This window comes from Solanum lycopersicum, chromosome 1 (genome assembly GCF_036512215.1).
Source record: "Solanum lycopersicum chromosome 1, SLM_r2.1".
Lineage (NCBI taxonomy): Eukaryota > Viridiplantae > Streptophyta > Magnoliopsida > Solanales > Solanaceae > Solanum > Solanum lycopersicum.
In genome coordinates, this window is record NC_090800.1 from 73,698,286 (window position 1) to 73,718,419 (window position 20,134).

Below are 20,134 nucleotides of genomic sequence, written 5' to 3' on the forward strand. Positions count from 1 at the left end.
AGGTAAAAAGCAAAAAAAGGAATTGAAGGAATAATCAATAAGTATAATATGATAAAATAGTTATATATTAATTGTTACTAATATATGTTAAATTTAAATATAATAAATAAAAATAAATGAAGAAAATATAATTTTATAAATAATTATAAAAAACGAAAAGTGGATAACTAATATTGAACGGAACGGAAAGTGCTACAAATTCCCTAATATTACACAGAGAAAAGGCAAGGGAAGTGTGCGATTCTCTTTCTCTCTCTCAAAACCTCCCAATGAATTTCTAGTGAGAGAAAGAGGAAAACTCCGATTACATAAACATCGCGGCGTTGTTGGCTACAAACCGGAGCAATGAAAGTGTGTAATGGAAACTGTAGTTGTACAGTGGAAAGAGACGATTGTAATACTACTACAACTAGTAGTGTCGACGATAGTAATACTATGACTGGTAGTGTCAGTATTAGTGATGGTGATGACGGCGCCGGAGATGTGGGTGGAAGGGTGGTGGCAGTGGTGGGAGTGAAGTTAGATTCCAGAAGTAAAGAGTTGCTTACTTGGGCTTTGGTTAAGGTTGCTCAGACTGGAGATCATGTAGTGGCTGTACATGTTATCGATCCAAATTCTGGTAAAATTATGCCGGAAGTTGAAAAGTTTTTTTTTTTGTTGTTTGTGTTAATGGGTGTTCTTCATTGTTGTCATTCTTTTATTTGGTTAGGGGTTTTCTTCCATATTTTTACTGTTTATGTTGTGGGTGTTGTGTATACAAGCAGTGGAATGGGTTTTGATGGTTTTATATTTGGAAATTGCTGAGTTTTTTTTTTGTTTCATAGTTTTCTGCGGATAACCCTACTGTTATTTGTGTAATGGGTATTATGAGTATGTATTTCTGTCTTATTTTAGTTGTTGATTTGATGAGTGAATAGTTATGAGAATTTCTGTTCTTTTGATTTTGCAATTTGTTTCCCTTTTCTGGTTTTCGGCTATGGTTATTATGCGGATGTCTCATTTCTCATTTTCACACACAACGACTCAATTGATGATGTAGTAGTTGACATTTTTGTGTGCAATTTCTTCACTGTTTGTTTCATTTTTCATTAGTGATGAATGATGTGCAAAGTCCAGGAATTTTTTTGGATCTATGATGTGTGAAGTAGACATTATGTAGGAAAACTTTCTCATTTAACTCGCAGTGGTTGATTTCATGGTGTTCCCTTTCTCACTTTTGTTGTTCAGTTTTAATGAGCTCTCATTTGTTTTAATTTTGATCTTGTTGAAGATAAATCAGAACCTCTTTCACTGGTGAAGTCATTTGACTCGATGCTGTCTGCTTATGAGGGCTTCTGCAATTTAAAGCAGGTTTTTTCCCAAAACCCGTTCTACTCGGATGACTTTATTGAGTTTACTATCTATGGAGCAGAACAGGAAATAGGATGAAAAGGAGATAAACGAAAATCCCTGCCAGCCAGATATCCGAAGAATTGAAACTGTTGTTGCTTTGAGGGCCTGAATGATCTTCTTTTTCTTTTTCAAGAGAAGTACTTAGTCCTTGGTTTTACATCAGGATTTTGATTTCTCAAATGATTGTTTTGTTTCCTTGCACCTAAATTGTGTTGGAGAATTTTAGCAGTCCTAATATTTGATTTCTTTATCACTATGCTGTATGCGAGTATTTGGATTTTGGAGGTGAATTATTGAGGGCTGGGATTTCTAATTCACAATTTTTGTGGTATGTTAGTGGACTGTGGATCACTTCTTTCTTGTGGAATTTCATTAATTTAGGTCAATATTGTTTAGTTACAGTAAACTAGATTTGGGATTTGCATATTTCCTTTTTCTGTTTGTCTGCTGCCTAGTTAGAGGAGCCAAGTCCATTTTTTTAAAATCTGGATTTGGATGAACTTTGTTTAGGTGCATTTGAAGCTTAAAGTCTGTCGAGGATCACCAGTTCGTAAAGTTCTTGCTCGCGAGGCGAAATTGGAAAGTGCTATAAATTTGATTATTGGGACTTCAGGCAGCCATCATGCCATTCGGTCATCAGTGTCACTTGCAAAATACTGTGCTAGAAAACTGACAAAGAACATCTCTGTTATTGCTGTTGACAATGGCAAGATTGTTTATCAGAGGGAAGCTAGTGCTTTGGATGGAGATGAATCTAGTGACTCAGATATGCCCAGATCAAGATTCAAGAGGAGGAAGACTCTGAACAAAAGTCCTCTGAGCTCAATGCCTAGGAAAGTTGTGGAAGAAAACTCTTGTACAACAGAGAACAATTACATGGCTTTGGTGCCTGTTAAGCCTATTGAAGTCCGGGAGTCAAAGTCTCGCTGGACACTGCTTCGACGAGTGTTTCTTCAGAACTTAGTGGCACCTGATAAATTTCCCGCGAAAAGGTCCTCTGTGATTCATTGGGTTTGGAAGCGACCAAGTCGGCAATCTTTTGCAGCTATCTACCCTGATCATAAACAGAGTGTATCTGACAAGGATGAGCCTCATCATACAAACTTGGATGCAGAGAAGGGGGCAATTATTCCTGTTGGAAGTGATGCTAATCCAATTTCAAATGAATTTATTATCCTTCCTGAGGAACTGGAGGGTCTTTCTGAAAGGTACTCATCAATGTGTAGATTGTTCAATTACCAGGAGCTTTGTTCAGCAACATCTGATTTCCTGCCAGGTAAGTCCCCACCTTTCTGAACTTTGTAATTATGAGCATAACTTCTTCACTTTTCACTAAATGTATCTATATTTGTAGAGAATTTGATTGGAAAAGGAGGCAGCAGTCAGGTTTACAAAGGGTGCCTTCCAGATGGCAAGCAACTGGCTGTGAAAATATTGAAGCCATCAGAAGCTGTGGCCCAGCAATTCCGGTCAGAGATAGAGATACTCACAACTCTGCATCACAAGCACATTATATCACTGTTTGGTTTTTGCTTGGAGGAGAACAACCTTTTACTGGTTTATGATCTATTATCCAGAGGAAGCTTAGAAGAGAATCTCCATGGTACCATAACTAGATATTTGCTGCTTGTTTTTGGAGGCGTAAGCTTTTTTTCCTGATTCGCTGTACTGACAACAATGTAAACTGCTAGGTTCCAAAAAGGATGAAAATACATTTAGCTGGGTAGATAGATACAAGGTCGCTTTGGGTGTTGCTGAGGCACTGGACCACCTACACAATGCAGCTGATGGGCCCATAATCCACAGGGATGTGAAATCTTCAAACATTCTCCTGTCCGATGATTCTGAGCCACAGGTTGTTTATTCTTCTTCCTTAAAGTTGCGTCTTTCTGTGAATAACTAGTATTAACTCCTGTTTTGCATCCAGCTTTCAGATTTTGGACTTGCAACACCAGCCTCAAGCTGTTCAAATCATTTAGATAGCATTGATGTTGCTGGAACTTTTGGGTAACTTATTTTTTCATTTTGAGTTCAAATAAAATTTGTCTACATAACTTCATCAACAACAAAAAGAAATCCTTTGTCTGTTCATAACTGATTTTATATTGCAGCTACTTGGCTCCTGAGTACTTTATGCATGGAAAGATAACTGAAAAGATTGATGTGTATGCATTTGGTGTTGTTCTCCTTGAGCTTTTGTCTGGTAAAAAGCCAATTGATAATGGCAACGGGAAAGGTCAGGAAAGCTTAGTCATGTGGGTAAGTTGTCTTTACAAATTGTGAGTTGAATATCTTTTTTTTCTTCCTGCTGCATTTTTAGATTGAGCCTTTCAAATTGTTTGTAACAATTTCAGGCGAAACAAGTTCTGAAGGGTGGGAACACGAAGGAGTTGCTAGATCCGAGCTTGATTGACACTTGTGATCATGATCAATTTGAGAGAATGGTCTCGGCGGCATCACTGTGTATCAGACGAGCTCCTGGAATTAGACCTCAAATTGACATCGTGAGTGAACATTGTCAGCCACTCAAGTTGAGGTTATTTTGTACTAAATATGTTGCTACCTTGCATTTATAATATTTAATTTTGTTTAAAAAATAGGTGTTAAAACTTCTCCAAGGTGAGGCTGAAACAATTAAGTGGGCGATGGAAGAAGGCAAAACTTCAGAAGAAGTAGACGCTGTCGATGGTGAACAACCACCCTCAAACATTCAATCCTTTATTAATCTCGCATTGCTGAATTTGGAGGATGAGTCCTCACTTTCATGTACCAGCACGGGACCAACCATCTCCGTGGAGGATTATTTGCAAGGGAGATTTAGTCGCTCTTCAAGTTTTGACTAACCATTCCTATGATATATGTCTATGGCTATATCAAGTAACCCTTTTTATGTAAATACCAAGCTTTCCTTCTTGATTGATTGCCCCCCATCACTGGGTCCTGGTACGAGAGGTTTGCAGCCGTTGACCTCCTCCTTTGCCTAGCCTGGGCTGATTTTTTCTTCAACTATCTCCTTTTTCCACAGCTTCTTTTTGGGGTGCAGTAACAAATGCTGCCAAGAGTGTGAGCAAATGATTAGTAGATTGTCACAGGTGAGTTATTGTAAATCAAATCCAAAGTTGAATTGTAATTAAACATCTGAGTTCATATGTAGTTGTAAGAAAATAACTTTAGTTGTCAATAGAGATGTTTAACCATTTCTGGAAATTCTACTCTTTGACTTGCTATTGCAACCTTAATTTTAGTTTGCAGATAAAGTGTTTGTCTTTTCTTTTCTTTTTGTGAGTCACAGCTTATTTTAAGTTTTTTTTTTGTTATATAATATACAAGCTTAGAAACTGTTGATCATTTCTTGCCATGTACATATTCACCAGTTTCCACATTTTTATTTTTTTGTACTTCTGGATTTTTGAATTGATGGTCTTTCGGAAACATCTCTACTTCAATGAGGTTTACATTCATTCAATCCTTCTTCAGACCTCACTTAGTGGAATTACATTGAGTATGATGTTGTTGTACTTTTGCTGCAGATATATCTGCAAGACTGAAAATTATAAAGAGAAAATCTATGGTTTCATTCACTTTTGCATGTCTATAGAAATATTTTTTTTTTATACTATTTAGTACTTATTTTGTTATTAAGTTTCAACATCTGAATGACCTGTAAATTTTTGCTATGCGTTTATAAACTGTTAACATGACTATGGGTATATTATATTATGTTTGGATCGTATATATTAGAAAAAAGACCAAAAAGGTTAAATGTATTAATTGAAAATATCTCCAACTAATTAATTACATACAAGTGTTTACCCAAAAAGTAAACAAAAAATGCTCCACACTTTGAAGTGACAAAAAAGTTGGATATGAAAATAGAGCAATATTTACACATTAACAGCCCTGTCAAATTGTTCAGATATGTCATCATCTAAGTCAATGATTTCATTCTTGTTGTCCTTTTTCATTCGAATAGTCTCCAGCTCCTCACGCAGATGAGCAATTCGACCTTGTAACTTCTGCCCATTATCAAATAACTTGGATATCTTTTCCTGAAACAAAAAATACAAGTGAGTTACTATAGTAAGTATATATTTATTATAAGCTTCATGATATACCTTATCCGCAAGCATTCTGTAACACCGCCTCAGGTCATCCTGGATTTGAGATTCTGTACGACCAACTCTAGCAGTAGGTACAGACTTCCTCTGTAAATTCACGTCCTTTGGCTTAAAAGCATACTGACTCCTGGAAGAAGAACGGAGGAACTAAATCAAAAGACAATAGATGAGAGCTGCAGTTGCTAATTGAGGTTTATATGAGGCATACGCATCAACAGGACGTTCAACTGATGTGTATGATGATGAGTTCCCAATGTATGTCATCCTCTCTCGTGCACTATACATACAGGTAGAAAACAAAAACTCTTAGAAGATGATGGTAACAGATGAAAAAACATAGCTACTTTCTGACTGCACACTAAGAAACAGCCAAGGCAGCATAGTGACAATCTTTTAGTTGGTAGCACACTAGCAAGGGACACTATTAATGAGCTCAAGTCACTGATCTTCAAGATCATGAACATTAAGGAAACACTTGCACATGCTTATTAGGATGAACTCATAGATTCAAGTTAAACATTTTACAGCAAAAAGCGTTTAGAAAATAGAAAAACAAGATTTCTGCAGCTTCAAGCAAGTGAAGCATACAAATAATGCAATGTATAGTATGTAAGTTCACAGTAACTACGTAATACTATGTTAATCCCAACTAAACTGAAAGTTGCACAAGCCGGCAGGAAAAAACAAATCAAATAATGAGTTTCTTCTTTTCGACTTGGTAAAATGATTATTTTGAAACATTCAGTATCATATTTATTACTATTAATTAGCAATCAGTAAAAAGGAGCAAGAGTCCCCAAGAATAAGAAGAAGACGGGAAAAGCATAGAAATGTAAGTACAAAAACTAGAGTTATTGCAAATTAGAACAATAAAGACAAATTATCATTTCTTGCTTGGATTGCTTTGTTACTAACAATAAGAAGCACGCCCTTCTGCAAATTGCAGAACTTCACCCATGAGAAGACACGAGTTATCGGAGAATTGTTTCTAAGTCTAACTTGATGTCCTAGCAATTCTCAAGTTGAGTCTGCAATTGTCGGACAAGTGCAATGTCTTGAGTTAATAAGCCATTAAAACTGATCTTAAAAAGATGCAGAAAACTACGGTTTTGTGAGTCCTTGTGTGCTTCAACTACACAGTTGTTTCCTCCTAAAAACGATTGTTCCTACTTCCCCACAATACTTAAAGATTTACTATAATCTTGTCTGCTCTTTCATGTCATTGTATTAGGAGCATGAAGCTAAATAGGATTATACATTTCATGTGTGGTGAGGCGAGGGGCGCAATGAAGCTGAGTAAGATTCCACATACTACCTTAGTCCCTCCATCCCTTTCATGTCGTTCCACTGAACAAGGAGTTTAATATATTCGTGTATTATATCGGTAAAGAGAGAATATATTGAATATATGGTTATATTAAACTATGAAAGTTCAAAACTTTAGTTGTTAAAACTTAAATGAAGCTGAATTATTTGCAAGTAGTCAAACTATATTCACTGCATTGCAAAAAATGTTATATCACAGTTAGAAAAATAGCTTATTGCAACTATAAATATTTAAAAATGTTTGAAAAGTATAATTGACGAATAAAAAAGCTACTTTAACTCCTCCAGTAGTATATTTGCTAATCCGAGTAGGATGAAAAGACTATAAAATAATATCATCTGCGAAATAATGCTTTGGCATGATCCAAAATTTAAAAAATCATATGACTTACATTTTCACTTCATCCTCATCTTGGACAGCTGATACAGGCGCTGTCTTTGAGAAAAGCAAACTATGGCTGCTAACTCCAGCTATACCCAGAGTCTCCAAAAACTTTACATGGGCCTTTAGAGTCTCTTCCCTGCAGCAAATGAATATCATTGTAAAAACTAGTCGACAGCAAAAGCACAACTTGGATTATGGAAATAATCATTAACTATTGATGATTTTAAGGTGCAAAAGCCCTGAGAAACAATCTGAAATCCTATCAAAGATCGACAGGAGAACAATCACTCAAAATTACATGAGATATGAACACATTACATTTTGTGCTCATGATCATGCTCTTCATTCAACTGTTTCTGAGTATTTGATATGTCAAAACCACCATCTTTGGGAAGGCTGAAGAGTTCCCTAAGATCCTGAAAAGTTGACAACACAAGCAAATCAGCATTGTTCATACTGCAGCTAGATATACCAAATAAAATTTTAAGAATATTTACCTAACCATGTATATACCTGTTGACTAAAATAACAAATAAAACTTTTAGAATATTCACCTAACCATGTATATACCTGTTGACTGAAATAACGGATTTGTTCTTTGTGCTCAGTTGCTGTTTTGAACAATCCCCCTTTGTATACCTGAACCATAAGAGTATTGGATAGAGTGCATTATAGGGATATAAAATAACAATTCTGCCATAATATGACATCAAACATTAGAAAAATATTGAAGTTTCCTAAAAGTAGGTCAGATACTCAAAGTTAGGAATTCTACGTTTATCACACTAATTTTAAATTGCCTCTCTCTTGGTCTTAGAATCAACTTAAATACAAGTCAAGAGAATAATTAAAATTCAAAGTTTAAAATGTGTTTAGATTCACCATATGTCGAGATTCATTGATACTAGGAATATATTATGTAATACTTCACAAGATATTCTGTACTTAATTTTAGAAGAATAATGATCTTTACTATTGAAATAATAAGTACTCACTTATTTTATGCATAGACTAAAGGTTGCATAAACGCAAGCATCCCTTTAGTAAACAACCACTTTAAATAAGAATTTCTCTTTTCGTCCCTCATTTTCACAAATAACAAAGCACATCTTTGATTTTAGAGTTTTTCATGACACAAGGACCATGCAGTTAGCTACAGAGACTACAATTTTAGCTGCCTACGCTCCATCAGAATAGGCATTAGTTTAGTAACATCAGATAATGATCACCATACTTCTCAAGGTAACCAACCACACATAACAATTGATGTATCAAATATTTAGGGTCACAACTACTGAAGTTCACTCGTTCATTATTAACCAATTGTATATTTTCCACAACTCGTTCAAGCGTAAATACAAATATATACCTGTTTCCTATAGATCTTCTCTTCAACTGTGCCAGTAGTCATCAGTCTATATACAACAACATCCTTGGTCTGCCCAATTCTGTAGGCGCGGTCAACACTTTGATTATCCATGCTGCAAGTTTGAAAGTAAATGGCTATAATCAAATCCCTAACAAAAACTTAGAGTATGGGAAGAACAGAAAGAAGAAGCACTTTACAATGAACATTAGTGCTCATTTGATTGTGACTACATCCTCACCTTACAAAATAAAAACAATCCTGAATGTCTAGGAGTGGGATTGTAGCCCTAATCTTCGGAATTTGGTTTTTAGAAACTACTATTCCTTTTCCTGCTTGTCCCATTGTATCACCAATCGTGAGAAAACTTGAAGTAACTTTAATTATAAAAATAAACTGTGATTTACAATTTGAATAGATTCTCTAGAACTTTTGGATAGGCTTATTTACGCCAAAATGGCTTTTAAGAAGCATTTTTTAGTATTTGGGTAAAAATTTATTAAGTGCTTATAAGCACTTGATTTAAGCTAAAATAGGCCAAAAGCTATAGGTGAGGATTTCTAACTTACAGATTTTGACTTATAAGTCAAAGCCAATCCAAACAGGCTCTAAATGTGTAATTTTATTTTTAAAAAGTAAATAAAAAATCTGTGTCCAAATTGAGATCCAAAATTGAATTGTTTTTACCCTCTACTCCAAACCCCATCATTCTTTTTGAAATAGGAGTATTACTTCTTCTATTACCATTAATACAATATAAAAGTCGAACTATAATCTTAGATTCAATTCCCGGACAAACACATTTATCTTAGAGGGCATGGAGGCAGTAACACACTTTGACATGAAACTGAAGTATGAACATTTTCTAAATAAAACACATAAAAAGAAGTGCAACCAATTCACAATCAAAACACAACAATAAAAACAAATAGTATCTATAATATAGACAGCATACAGTCAAACTATCAGAACTCGTACTACTCATAGAAGGCACTAGGAACATTTTCACAAAGAAGCTTTGTTATCTGCCAGTAGCCATTTAGTAATGTCTGATAAGTACAATCCAAACTTTTCATTGAAGAATATATTCTGAGTAGCATGCGGCATAAGCGAGAGATTGCAATTCCTGGGTTATGATCTTACTAAAAAAGAAGGCACAGGATGACCTTTCTCTTCAACTAAAATAGTACTCGACATATATGCAATGAATTATTTTCCCTTGATTGAGAATAAATATAAAAACCCAACCAAAATAGATTATGGCATTATAAACAATCTAGATATTAAAATGGCATTCGTAATGGCGTCGTTTTTCATGAAGTTGGTTTTGGGTACTGAACTACTGATATAAGCTTGAGGATCTAAAGAAAAGTGGACTGAAAATTGGCAGAAGTTTGAAGACAAAGCTTTACTTGTATAAGAGAAATATTAAGATTAAACAAGATTATTGGACATCATCAAATAGGAGCGGAAGACTGAAAATTCTCTGGGTAGTCTAAAACATTAATGTTATCCAACTAAAAGAAAATTAGACGCAGGTCAGTCATCAGGTAACTCTACGAAGATATTACAAAGTCATTCCAAGAATACCTTGGATTCCATGCTGGATCAACAACAATCACTCGATCTGCTCTTGTGAGTGTAAGACCTAGACCACCAACTTGAGAAGTTAAAAGAAATATTGGAGCACCATGACCCTCTTGGAATTCCTGTAAAATTGGCATAAAAAATCAGGATAAAATTTTATGGAGAATTAAATATAAAAAACAAGGAGAAGACAAACATTAACAATCTTCAATCTGTCAGTAGCTTTGGTGGTTCCATCTATCCTCATGAACTGGAACCCATTGGATATTAAAGCGTCTTGGAGGTGATTAAGCATCTTGCGTGTTTGAGAAAAGATGAGCACATTGTGCCCGCCGGGAATCAAATTGTCCTGCATGAAGAAGCATTTGAATTACAAAGACAAGCTATTGCTAAGGTAAGGTAGAACATCACTTATGCTATTGACATCTCACCAACAAAGCCAGTATAAATGTTATCTTGCAGGAAACATCATGTGATACTACTTCCTCTTCAAGTTTCTCAGACACATTTGCCATTTGCATAACCAATCTCTCTGCCACAGCACGGTCATCATGGTTTGAGGTTGAATCCATCTCTTCAAGAACTTCTTCTGCTGCCCTCTTTGTTAGTAGTAGTGGATGGTCACATATTTTCTTTAAGATCTGTGCGATATTGAGTGTCATGTCAAATTTGACAAAAAGCCACGAAGATGTCTTGAGCAAGACTAAACAATAAAAGCTACAACTTTTCTTTGAACCAGACTCCAGAAATAGCATCAAATTACAAAAATAGATCACCACTCTCAATTTTAAAAAATTAGAGAGAGTAACGTGTATATTTTCAAAACACGTTATGTGCCATAAATACAGGGGAAGCAATCCAGATGTAACACCATACAATTAAAGTGTAATGGCAATGATGGTCACCGAAGGTAAACTAGATTGATTAAGAGAATACCAGAGAAGTAATGAAAACATCTGTGCACAACACATACGTATACATAAATAAGGAATATTTGGATAGGGAGGATTCTCTCATCAAAGGGAAGCATACTTCAGTACAGTGATTAAGGGGTGAGTACGTGGGAAGGGCCGACGTGCAAACAAATTTTGAAAAGAAAAAAAAAGGAGTCTTCTTTTTTGAGGTAAAGTTGAAAAAAGAAAACAGAATCTTACAGCTACAAAAACATAAATGTACATAATTTATAATTTAGTCCAATTCTGCTACAAAATCCCCTAGCAAGGACATAAGACAAAACAAAGTTTAAGAACAAGCCTAGGATCCTTTAATGAAGCCTAGTCGAGCCAAAGAAATAGATACAATCTATATATGCAGGTGAAAGGAAGAGAGATGTACCTAGAGATGAAAGAGAAAAGATAACAATGGAAAAGGTTAAGTGATTAGGAGCTTTCAAATTCATGCATCACAAATTCAGAAGTGCCAAATGAAACACAAGAACGGATATAATCAACCAAAACAATTTTTAGGGATGAAAGATGCATCAACAAGCTCTTTGCAGGCTCAAATCTCAAGTCCCCTAATTGTTAGGAGGCAAGATCGACGATTGTATGTCTCTCTCTTTCTTTTGATAAAGGATAGTCTGACCTGCTTTTTCATTTTGATATTGTTCAACAACTAATTTTGACCCCATAATCTGGCTTCTCAAAAGGGGATAAGAGGTATACGTGTCTCCAACCACTAATTCAAATTAGAGTTCTTGCCTAACAACTCAGCTGTGTTTCATATGCTTCTTCTACAGAATTTCTCATCTACAAGTTGTAAAGAACAACAGTTGTAATAGGTAGAAACTGAAATACCAAGTAAGCTTGCAAGGTAATTCTTTTAGGAATATAGTAAAACTTTTTGCAAATCTGTTCTTTTACAAGAGAAAAAGAAAAGTTGGAGATAAGAATGAGATGTTAACAACAAGAAATGAGGAAAACAAAAGTTGGTTTGGAAGCTGAGTATACATAATCTAGTATTTCAAGGTCGAGGTACAAGTAATAACATGCTTAGTGATCTTTATTAGCAAAATAGGGAGAGATCATTATACAAAGCAAATTCCAGATGATAATATCGCTACTGATTGTGTTGCATAAATCCATTAAAAACTTATGAAATAATCAGAGAGAGTAGGCATGGAAGAAGTTCATCTGGAACATTACAGTAAGTGCAGCCAGCGGAGACCTATCAAAGGATGACAGGACAATCTCACTCTTCAAGAAAGCTGTGTAGAGTTGCCGCTGAACAATGCAGTAAGGTACAATATTAGAAAAAAACTCTAAATAGTTTATCCTAAACAGAAGACTAACAAAACAAGTTACTTCGAGAGACAAATCATGATAAACTGTCAAAGTGATGGAAACAAACTAATACCTGACAATTTGTCAATTTAAGCCACACAATAATCTCATTTTTCTTGGAAAGTTTTGCGCTGGTCGAGGAATCATCAGAAAATACCTCACTCTTGAGACGTCGCAGAAAATATGGTTGAATGTGTTCCCTCAATTCCTGTACAACACACGGTAACAAATTTTAGCGGGATTAAGCATCTGCTACAAAACAATAACCCAACAAGGATATCAGAAACAGATATAGCAAAAAATCAAACAGAGAGAACAAAAGCATAAATTGACCCAATACCAGGAAATAACATGATTCATAAACAGAGCATAAATTATAATGCAATATTGATCTAAAATATGTGCACTTATTAATATAAATAATTTTCTATTCTCACACATTGTAACAGAGCTAGAATCATGTACTCATTACCTTGTAGATACGACTCTTCTTCTGAATTTCCTTTAATAAATAAAAAGCAAGTATCCCTATGATTTCAAGCTTGGTATTTCTTGGAGAACAAAAAATATATTTGATTAATTTTCATTTAATTCGTGAAACCCCCCCAGTCAAGACTCATCTTGTTTGATGTTTTTAGTTCAAATGAAGGCAGATAAGCTCACCAAGGCACTTTGAGGTCTGAGAAACATGGCAAGTTCAAGTGTCAAAATATGTCCAGATTAGTTTCTCTACAGAATCATGCAGAGTAGAATATTGCTGAAATTATAGGATCTTTGTATGAAAGATAACTCACCTTATAAGAGAAGGCGAAAAAATCCTATATAAGAAGCCATTTTGTAAGTTTAATCATCACGAAAAGTATATTGCACTCCTCTTTTCTCTTCTTTCACAGAGATAAATTAAAAAGAGGAAGTACATGTTGAGTAGAAGTCGCTTCACTTTTATATCCAAAAGCAGCATTATTAGTTTGTACCACTCAGACCTGAGTGATTGCTTTAGCTATTAAGCCAAGAAAAGAGAAGTTTATTAAGCCACTCTAGTTTCCATATCAGATGTACGTTCATCAAACATACTGTAAACTGTTCAAGCTTGAGAAACCTAGCAACCATCTAAGACAAACCACCATCAATTAGTTGTGTGTTGGTATTGCTTAATCACTTACAACTCAAGGCGGTAAAACAAAGAACAAAAACACAAATTTCCAGACCCAGGAAACCCCAACTTGACAGGTCCCAGAGTGCAAGCCAAAAGCTTGAGAAGGCAAATGTTAATCGGCTATCTTCTCTGATGAAAATAAAACACCAAGTATGTGCATATCATGCATATAATGTGAAGACCAGAATGCAGGACCTACATTTTCTATCTAGCTTAATTATTTTTCTGCTTTTGGTTGGAGGAGATTTCAAGAAAAGAAAAGAGAATGAATGAAATGTGAAAGTAATAATTAGCTTTGCCAAAAAGGACTTCAGGTGATCTGGCAGAGTGTATAAGAATAATACTGAATATGGTGTAGTAATACTTGTATTAGTTATGTTGAGATGATTTCTTATGTAGTGTTTGGTTCGGTATATTAAAAATAACATGCATTGCATAATTTTAAATTTAACAAAAATTCCCTCCACAAATGTGGTGGAAAGGACGTGACAAAAGTTTTGAGGGGCAATTGTACCTTTAATCATGTTAAAGCATATGTTAAAATCCTTTGCATTAGTAATACCATGGATTGCCATGTATTAGTATACATATCTTAATACCGAATATAGTGTATATAGGTTGAGAAAGTATACCAAACAAGTTATTAGTAATACACAAAGCTAATACATGCATTATTTTATCGAATGCACCCTTCCAAATGAATCCTTATAGTGTCTTGAATTCTAATGGCGGCACCAGTATTTATTCCAGTGTGAGAGGAAAGTTCTCAGAATACATGAATTGTTCAAGATCGATGATAACAAATACAAAGGATGAAATGATACCACAGCATCATTTAAATGATGTAGATATTGAACCTTACAAAGAAGACAACAATCAAGAAACATAAGAACACAGAAGAAACTGGCATACACGGAGTATAAAAGATTGGTCTAGCAATCACCTTCGCAACTGCTGAGCCAATACGCTTGTCTCTGTCATAAGCATTTTTATCATTTCCACGAAGAATGAGATGCTCATATTTCTCTTTGAACCTTCAGAAAGAAGTAGCTTATGTTATTCAAGCCCAACATTTTTATATAAGCAGATTGGATTTGAGCATGTTGATATACCATTGTTTGTCGCCCAGCAGCCCAGGGCAGCAGAAGTTGAATAGCGCCCATAACTCCTGTTTGGGGGTAAGGAGTGATAGGAATACAGGAAAAGCAAACACAAAATTTAACTTGATTATATAATTTCAATTGACATAAAAAAGGTTAAAGTATACACACCTTGAGGTGGTTTTGAAGAGGCGTGCCACTTATTATGATACGATGAGCACAAGGAATCTCATGCAAACTTTTAGCCCTCTGTGTACTGGGATTCTTTATGAGATGTCCCTGGTAATTCAGAAACTACTTTAAGAAACTTATATACATTCACGCCTTGAAACTTGTTATAAAACAACAAGGATATGTATTTTTCATCCATGCATATGCCCTTTCATGTCAAAAAACGAAGTCAATCAATGAGAATGAAAGCTTCAAGGCAAATGAAACAATTTAAATCGAATTTAACACTTTTTCAATGTCGAGTAATAAGATGAAGGTTGAACACAACCTCCAAACGCTCAAAGGTAGGTGATGACATATTTAAATATGGCCTATGAACTTGCTGCAGCTGCAGCAGATATGAATATTCAAGCAACTAAGATCAGATCTAGCCGCACCCTTCCAAAGTTATTAGGTCAGGAAGCGGGTCAAATCATGTTTTCCAGGAGATATGATCAATGCAACAATCAACCCTACATGAATCAAGAAGTACCTCATCAAGAATCATATAATCCCATGTCAACTCCTCATCTCTGTCTTCATAATACTGATCACCACATAAAGACTTCACATTGGTTCTTACAATGTCGTATGTTGTCAGGAGAATGCCTTTGTCCTGCATAAATGAAAAATAAATTACAAGTAGGGAAGAAGTAACCAATAGACCCATGCCAAAAAATACAACTTAATATAACCTGAATATGTAAGTCCATCGAAGCTTTAGATATCCAAAAGTTATATGTCAAGTCAAAAACATACACACAAAAGAATATAAAATGCATGAAACTGTGTCAAACACTCATCTGTATACACATTTTTTTTTATAAATGTAAGATCAAATACTCATCTGTATACACATTTTTTTTATAAATGTAAGATCAAATACTCATCTTCATACACATTTTTTGTAAAAAAATTTATCATCAGATACTCATCTTTATATTAAAAGGTATAATCTATAGGAGGAGAGAGGAAGAGAGAAACAAGTTTAAACTCTTCTTATATCTTTTTTGCATATAATCCTGACAAATTACATTACGATTAAGATAATTTCCATCTGCACAATCAGTGGATGGAACATTTGCGTGGTATGAAATCCATATTTAAAATATGTCCAGTAAAAAACAGACTAAACATGATGAACTTGCAAAGCTTTAATGAGTATAGAAGATGAAACCTGAAGAACGTATTGAAGCTCATAATTTCGGAGTTTTGCACTAGTCGCAAAATATCTGCACCAAGAAGGTACCGTGAACACTTCTCATTTCATACTACCAGTTGAAGGAAGAGTTGAAATCAACAAGACAAGATAAAAACAAGACAGCCTTACTCCCTAATTTTCTGAGAAAGGCCTACAGCAGTTAATTCCTTGATCCAATGGGGTAACAAAGTTTTGGGAGCAACAATCAACACTCTCTTAATCAACTTTGAATAAAACAATCCAGCTAAGTAGCCGCATATCTAAAACATGGTAAAAGTAGAAACAGTTACTTCAGAAATTATTTTGTGGAACATATTAGTTTTGAAACCTTGACTTTTACCTGCATGGTCTTCCCCAAACCCATGTCATCGCCTAAAATTCCACCCTTACCCAGACAGTGAAGAGACCAAAGCCACTTCAAACCTTCACGTTGGTGAGGATACAGCATTTTGGTAATTTTACCAGGTAACCCATAATTGAACTTTGGTCCACTGAGTGTGTAAGTGTGATCCTCCTCTGAAACAAAATCATGTGAATCAAAGTCATCTGAATGTTTATGCTCATGTCTAGTCTTCCTGTTATGTCTTCCCACTTGAGTGACAGCACTCTCGTCACCAACAACCACACAATCATCATCACTGTCATTAGCGTCTCCTTCTTCCAGGAATTTGTAGGCAGAAATAGTGTTCTTCATGGGCTGTGATTTTCCAGTCATCTGCTTAACTTCTTTCCTCTTTGGTGCTCCAACAGAAGATCTTGTATCATTGAACTTATGGACGACACAATTGTTGTTAGATGCAGTCCCTGAATCGATCTTCTTCAGATACTCCTTGGGAATTTCTCCTCCAATCCTAGATTCCTTGGTTGAATCAGATGAGGAACCAGAAGAAAGTGAAAATGAGGAACCAGCACTTTGGTATTCCGGAATTTCATTCTTCTTAGTCAAATCATGGGGCTTCGGTGCCCTCTTTTTCTCAATGGACAAAATCTCAAGTCTTGAACTTAAATCATTCAGGATATCCCTTATTTCGTTCCCAGAACCACCATGTTCATTCTGAACTGCACTTTTCACCTGACAAGGAGGTGAATCAAAATCTGTTATGCCGAGAAGTCCGGACTCTTCATCATCCTTAAGCTTCATTTCCTCACTGTCATTGTTATCCTCTGAAATTTTGCAAAGGCGGCGACGACCTTTGATCTTCACCTTCGTTATTTTCTCCTCTCCTGTCAGACCATACGCTCATCAACATCAATATCAATAATCAGAAGTGCACAAAAGTTCCCTACACACATCAAAATTTTGGACACAAGCATATCATTTCTCAAGGGGACAGACATTACCTTCGTTTGATGTTTTCTCGTAATCTTCCTGGCCTTCCTGAGAGAGTTCACAGTTTTCACGCACATGTTCGGACCTTTCCATATCTACTGCAGCATTGTTTACTGATTAATATGGAGACAAATACATGCTGGAAATCTCGAGATTAAAAAGGGAGGGGAATATATAACTAATCTACCAGATAGGGAAGAACTGTTATCAACAATTTTAGATAATAGTGGGTCCTCTTTGGTTCCACTCGTGGGTTGATCAATCTCCTTTTTCCCTGCAAAATTCAGTTATTCAAAAGAAAAAAAGAGTTAAGCAGCACAACAAAGGAAAACCTGTAATAGAGACATAAGGAAGCAGATAATCTTATTTTCAGCAAAAAAAAAAAAAAAAAGAAAAAAAGAAGGAATTTGAGAGACCCTAGTAATTACCAGAAAAAGACAAACTATCAAGAGAATCAAAAGAATTCTCAGGTGGGTTACTTAATTCCTCTTGAATTCCATTCTCGGTTTCATCAATCTCCTTCAACCCTACATAATCATGCCACATAAGGTAGTTACAAGGAAATAAATAATAAACGACCTGCTATGATAAAATTTTATCTTTTCTTAGCTGCAACAATAACATACCCGATATAATCCCAAATGCCTAATACATAATTATGTTACAACAAATTAAATTACACTAATGGTCCAGTATATATATAGAGGACTACAAAAACAATAGGAGACACACTAGTAATTACAAGCAATCAACATTTACCATTTCCAGGACTCTGATAATCGGAATAATCCTTGGGTTGATCACTTAATTCCTCTTGAATTTCATGCTTTGATTCATCAATCTCATTCCCCCCTACACAATAGTTAAAAGAGAACAAGTACAGATCGAGATTAAAACAAAGGGCATATTTTGACAAAGAAAAGTAGTCAAAATTAGGAATAGCGTAGGTTCGATCAAAAAGAGAGATATGGCTGAATAATAATACCTAAGGGAGAAGATTTAGCCGAATCTGGACTGAAATCAACAACGTCGTTCTCAAAAGTCGATTGATCGTTAATCTCTTCCACCTCTCCTATACCATTAAAATAATATATCAAGCTTTTGAAGAAATCAGCAGAAAAATAAAACTACATAGGTAAAAAGGAATACCAGAAGGCTCAGGATCAGGACTGAAATCAGCAATCCCAGAAAAACTAGGAACGGCGTCGTTTCCTATACCATTTGAAGAAAATCGAACTACACCCACACACAAACACACAAAAAAATACACCCACATCAGCTTGAAACCATCAAAATAAAAAGGGAATAACCATCGATTAAGCAGAAAAATACCTGGAGAAGGAGAAGAATCGGAATCAATAGTAAAAGAGAAAGTGGGAAAGTCGTCATTTTGATTTAAACCTCGCCTAGCTTCCAATTTTGTCATATCATCTACACACACAAAAAAAAAAACATCAATGAATGATTCGCCGATTTTCAAAGATAAACAAGAAAACAAAACAGATAAAGTATGAGTACCTGGAGGAGGTTTAGAATGCGAAGCAGAAAGGCTAATGAGAATCTGATTATGGCGTTGATTAAGGCTTCGAGGTTGCTGCTGGGATTTCGACATTGTTGCAGAGTAGTGAGTACTGTAGTAGTAGTGAGTGAGTTTCTGCACAATGAAGAAGTACTCTGCTTCTTGCCTTTTTATTGTTCCCGCTTTAGGCTGATAATTTGAATTTCAAAAAAGAACCTTTTACCATGTCTAATAATATTGCTCAAAAAACCTAATTTCGTTTGGCAGTTAGTTAGAATTATCGGGGTTTACCTTCCGTATAAAAATAATGCAACTTTCACATATAGCAAACAAAAATTTCATATTTGTATGCTATAGCAAACTTTGCATAATTGTACTCCATAGCAAACATAAAACTGTATAATTTGTTATACATATACAATTGTATAATTATCTGGCCTAAATTGTATAATTCGCTGCAATTGTATAATTTGTTTTGCATACAGTTGAATCGAATTAAAATGTATGTACATTGCATAATTATAAGTGTATAGCAAGAAGATATATGTTTTTCTCGCTTTATACAAAAACAGAAACACAATATATACACTTCTGTTGTATAAAGCTAGAGAAAATTGTATTTCACTGCAATTGTACAATTCACCATTGTATAATTCGTTGGCCTTTTTCTCTGCAATATTTGAAGTAAAATGTTTGTAAATTGTATAATTAAGTGTATAACACGAAGATATACATTTTTGCATGTGTATATACAATTTTCTCTCGCTTTATACAAAACAGAAACAGAATTATACACTTATGTGTATAAAGCGAGAGAGGCGAGCGAGAATGGAGAGTGGCGAGCGAGATTTTTGGGAGAGAGACGCTGTCAAATTTTAGCTAATGTTTGTTATGGAGCACAATTAAATCAAACCCTAGCTATTCCATTTAATTTAGGTTATTAGTTTGCTATTATATACAATTTTTCCATAAAAATATAATCTTTATATTATTTATGTGGGTTTCTAAATTGCAAAATCAAATATCATATTAATTCAATACATGAATAATTTATCTTCTAACCAGCTATAACATTACTCACGCCTAAGCCAGTTATTAAACGGTCACAATTGCGAAACAAATATCATATTAGTTTAACATACGAATAATTTTACCTTCTAAC

General features: G+C 35.0%; 2 protein-coding genes across 4 annotated transcripts; one reads left to right on the forward strand and one right to left on the reverse strand.

Annotated features, from left to right (window-relative positions):
- The first annotated feature begins 165 nt into the window (after nt 1-165).
- On the forward strand, nt 166-4,599 carry LOC101256623 (protein kinase STUNTED-like). 2 transcript variants are annotated; one of them, XM_004229119.5, is made up of 9 exons: nt 166-619; nt 1,271-1,350; nt 1,903-2,668; nt 2,747-2,995; nt 3,084-3,247; nt 3,320-3,399; nt 3,504-3,651; nt 3,747-3,896; nt 3,993-4,599. In XM_004229119.5, the coding sequence occupies exons 1-9, from the start codon at nt 346-348 to the stop codon at nt 4,233-4,235; spliced, it is 2,154 nt and encodes a 717-aa protein (XP_004229167.1). In that variant the 5' UTR covers nt 166-345; the 3' UTR covers nt 4,236-4,599. The 2 variants fall into 2 exon arrangements, with proteins under 2 accessions (XP_004229167.1, XP_010320789.1); XM_010322487.4 differs by lacking the exon at nt 1,271-1,350 and having other exon boundaries at nt 176-619.
- A 530-nt stretch (nt 4,600-5,129) lies between these two features.
- LOC101245692 (protein CHROMATIN REMODELING 24) lies at nt 5,130-19,173 on the reverse strand. 2 transcript variants are annotated; one of them, XM_004229244.5, is made up of 27 exons: nt 18,972-19,173; nt 18,786-18,884; nt 18,603-18,689; nt 18,439-18,525; nt 18,213-18,305; nt 17,882-17,980; nt 17,641-17,727; nt 17,465-17,548; nt 16,464-17,347; nt 16,253-16,383; nt 16,100-16,154; nt 15,416-15,538; nt 14,884-14,991; nt 14,725-14,780; nt 14,556-14,646; nt 12,530-12,664; nt 12,319-12,396; nt 10,606-10,815; nt 10,371-10,523; nt 10,178-10,296; nt 8,591-8,702; nt 7,792-7,860; nt 7,540-7,637; nt 7,229-7,357; nt 5,719-5,787; nt 5,508-5,637; nt 5,130-5,441 (listed from the first exon to the last, which is right to left on the reverse strand). In XM_004229244.5, exons 1-27 carry the CDS (start codon nt 19,063-19,065, stop codon nt 5,277-5,279), a joined length of 3,645 nt encoding a protein of 1,214 aa, XP_004229292.1. In that variant the 5' UTR covers nt 19,066-19,173; the 3' UTR covers nt 5,130-5,276. The 2 variants fall into 2 exon arrangements, with proteins under 2 accessions (XP_004229292.1, XP_010320782.1); XM_010322480.4 differs by having other exon boundaries at nt 17,465-17,551; nt 18,972-19,130.
- Nucleotides 19,174-20,134: the final 961 nt, after the last annotated feature.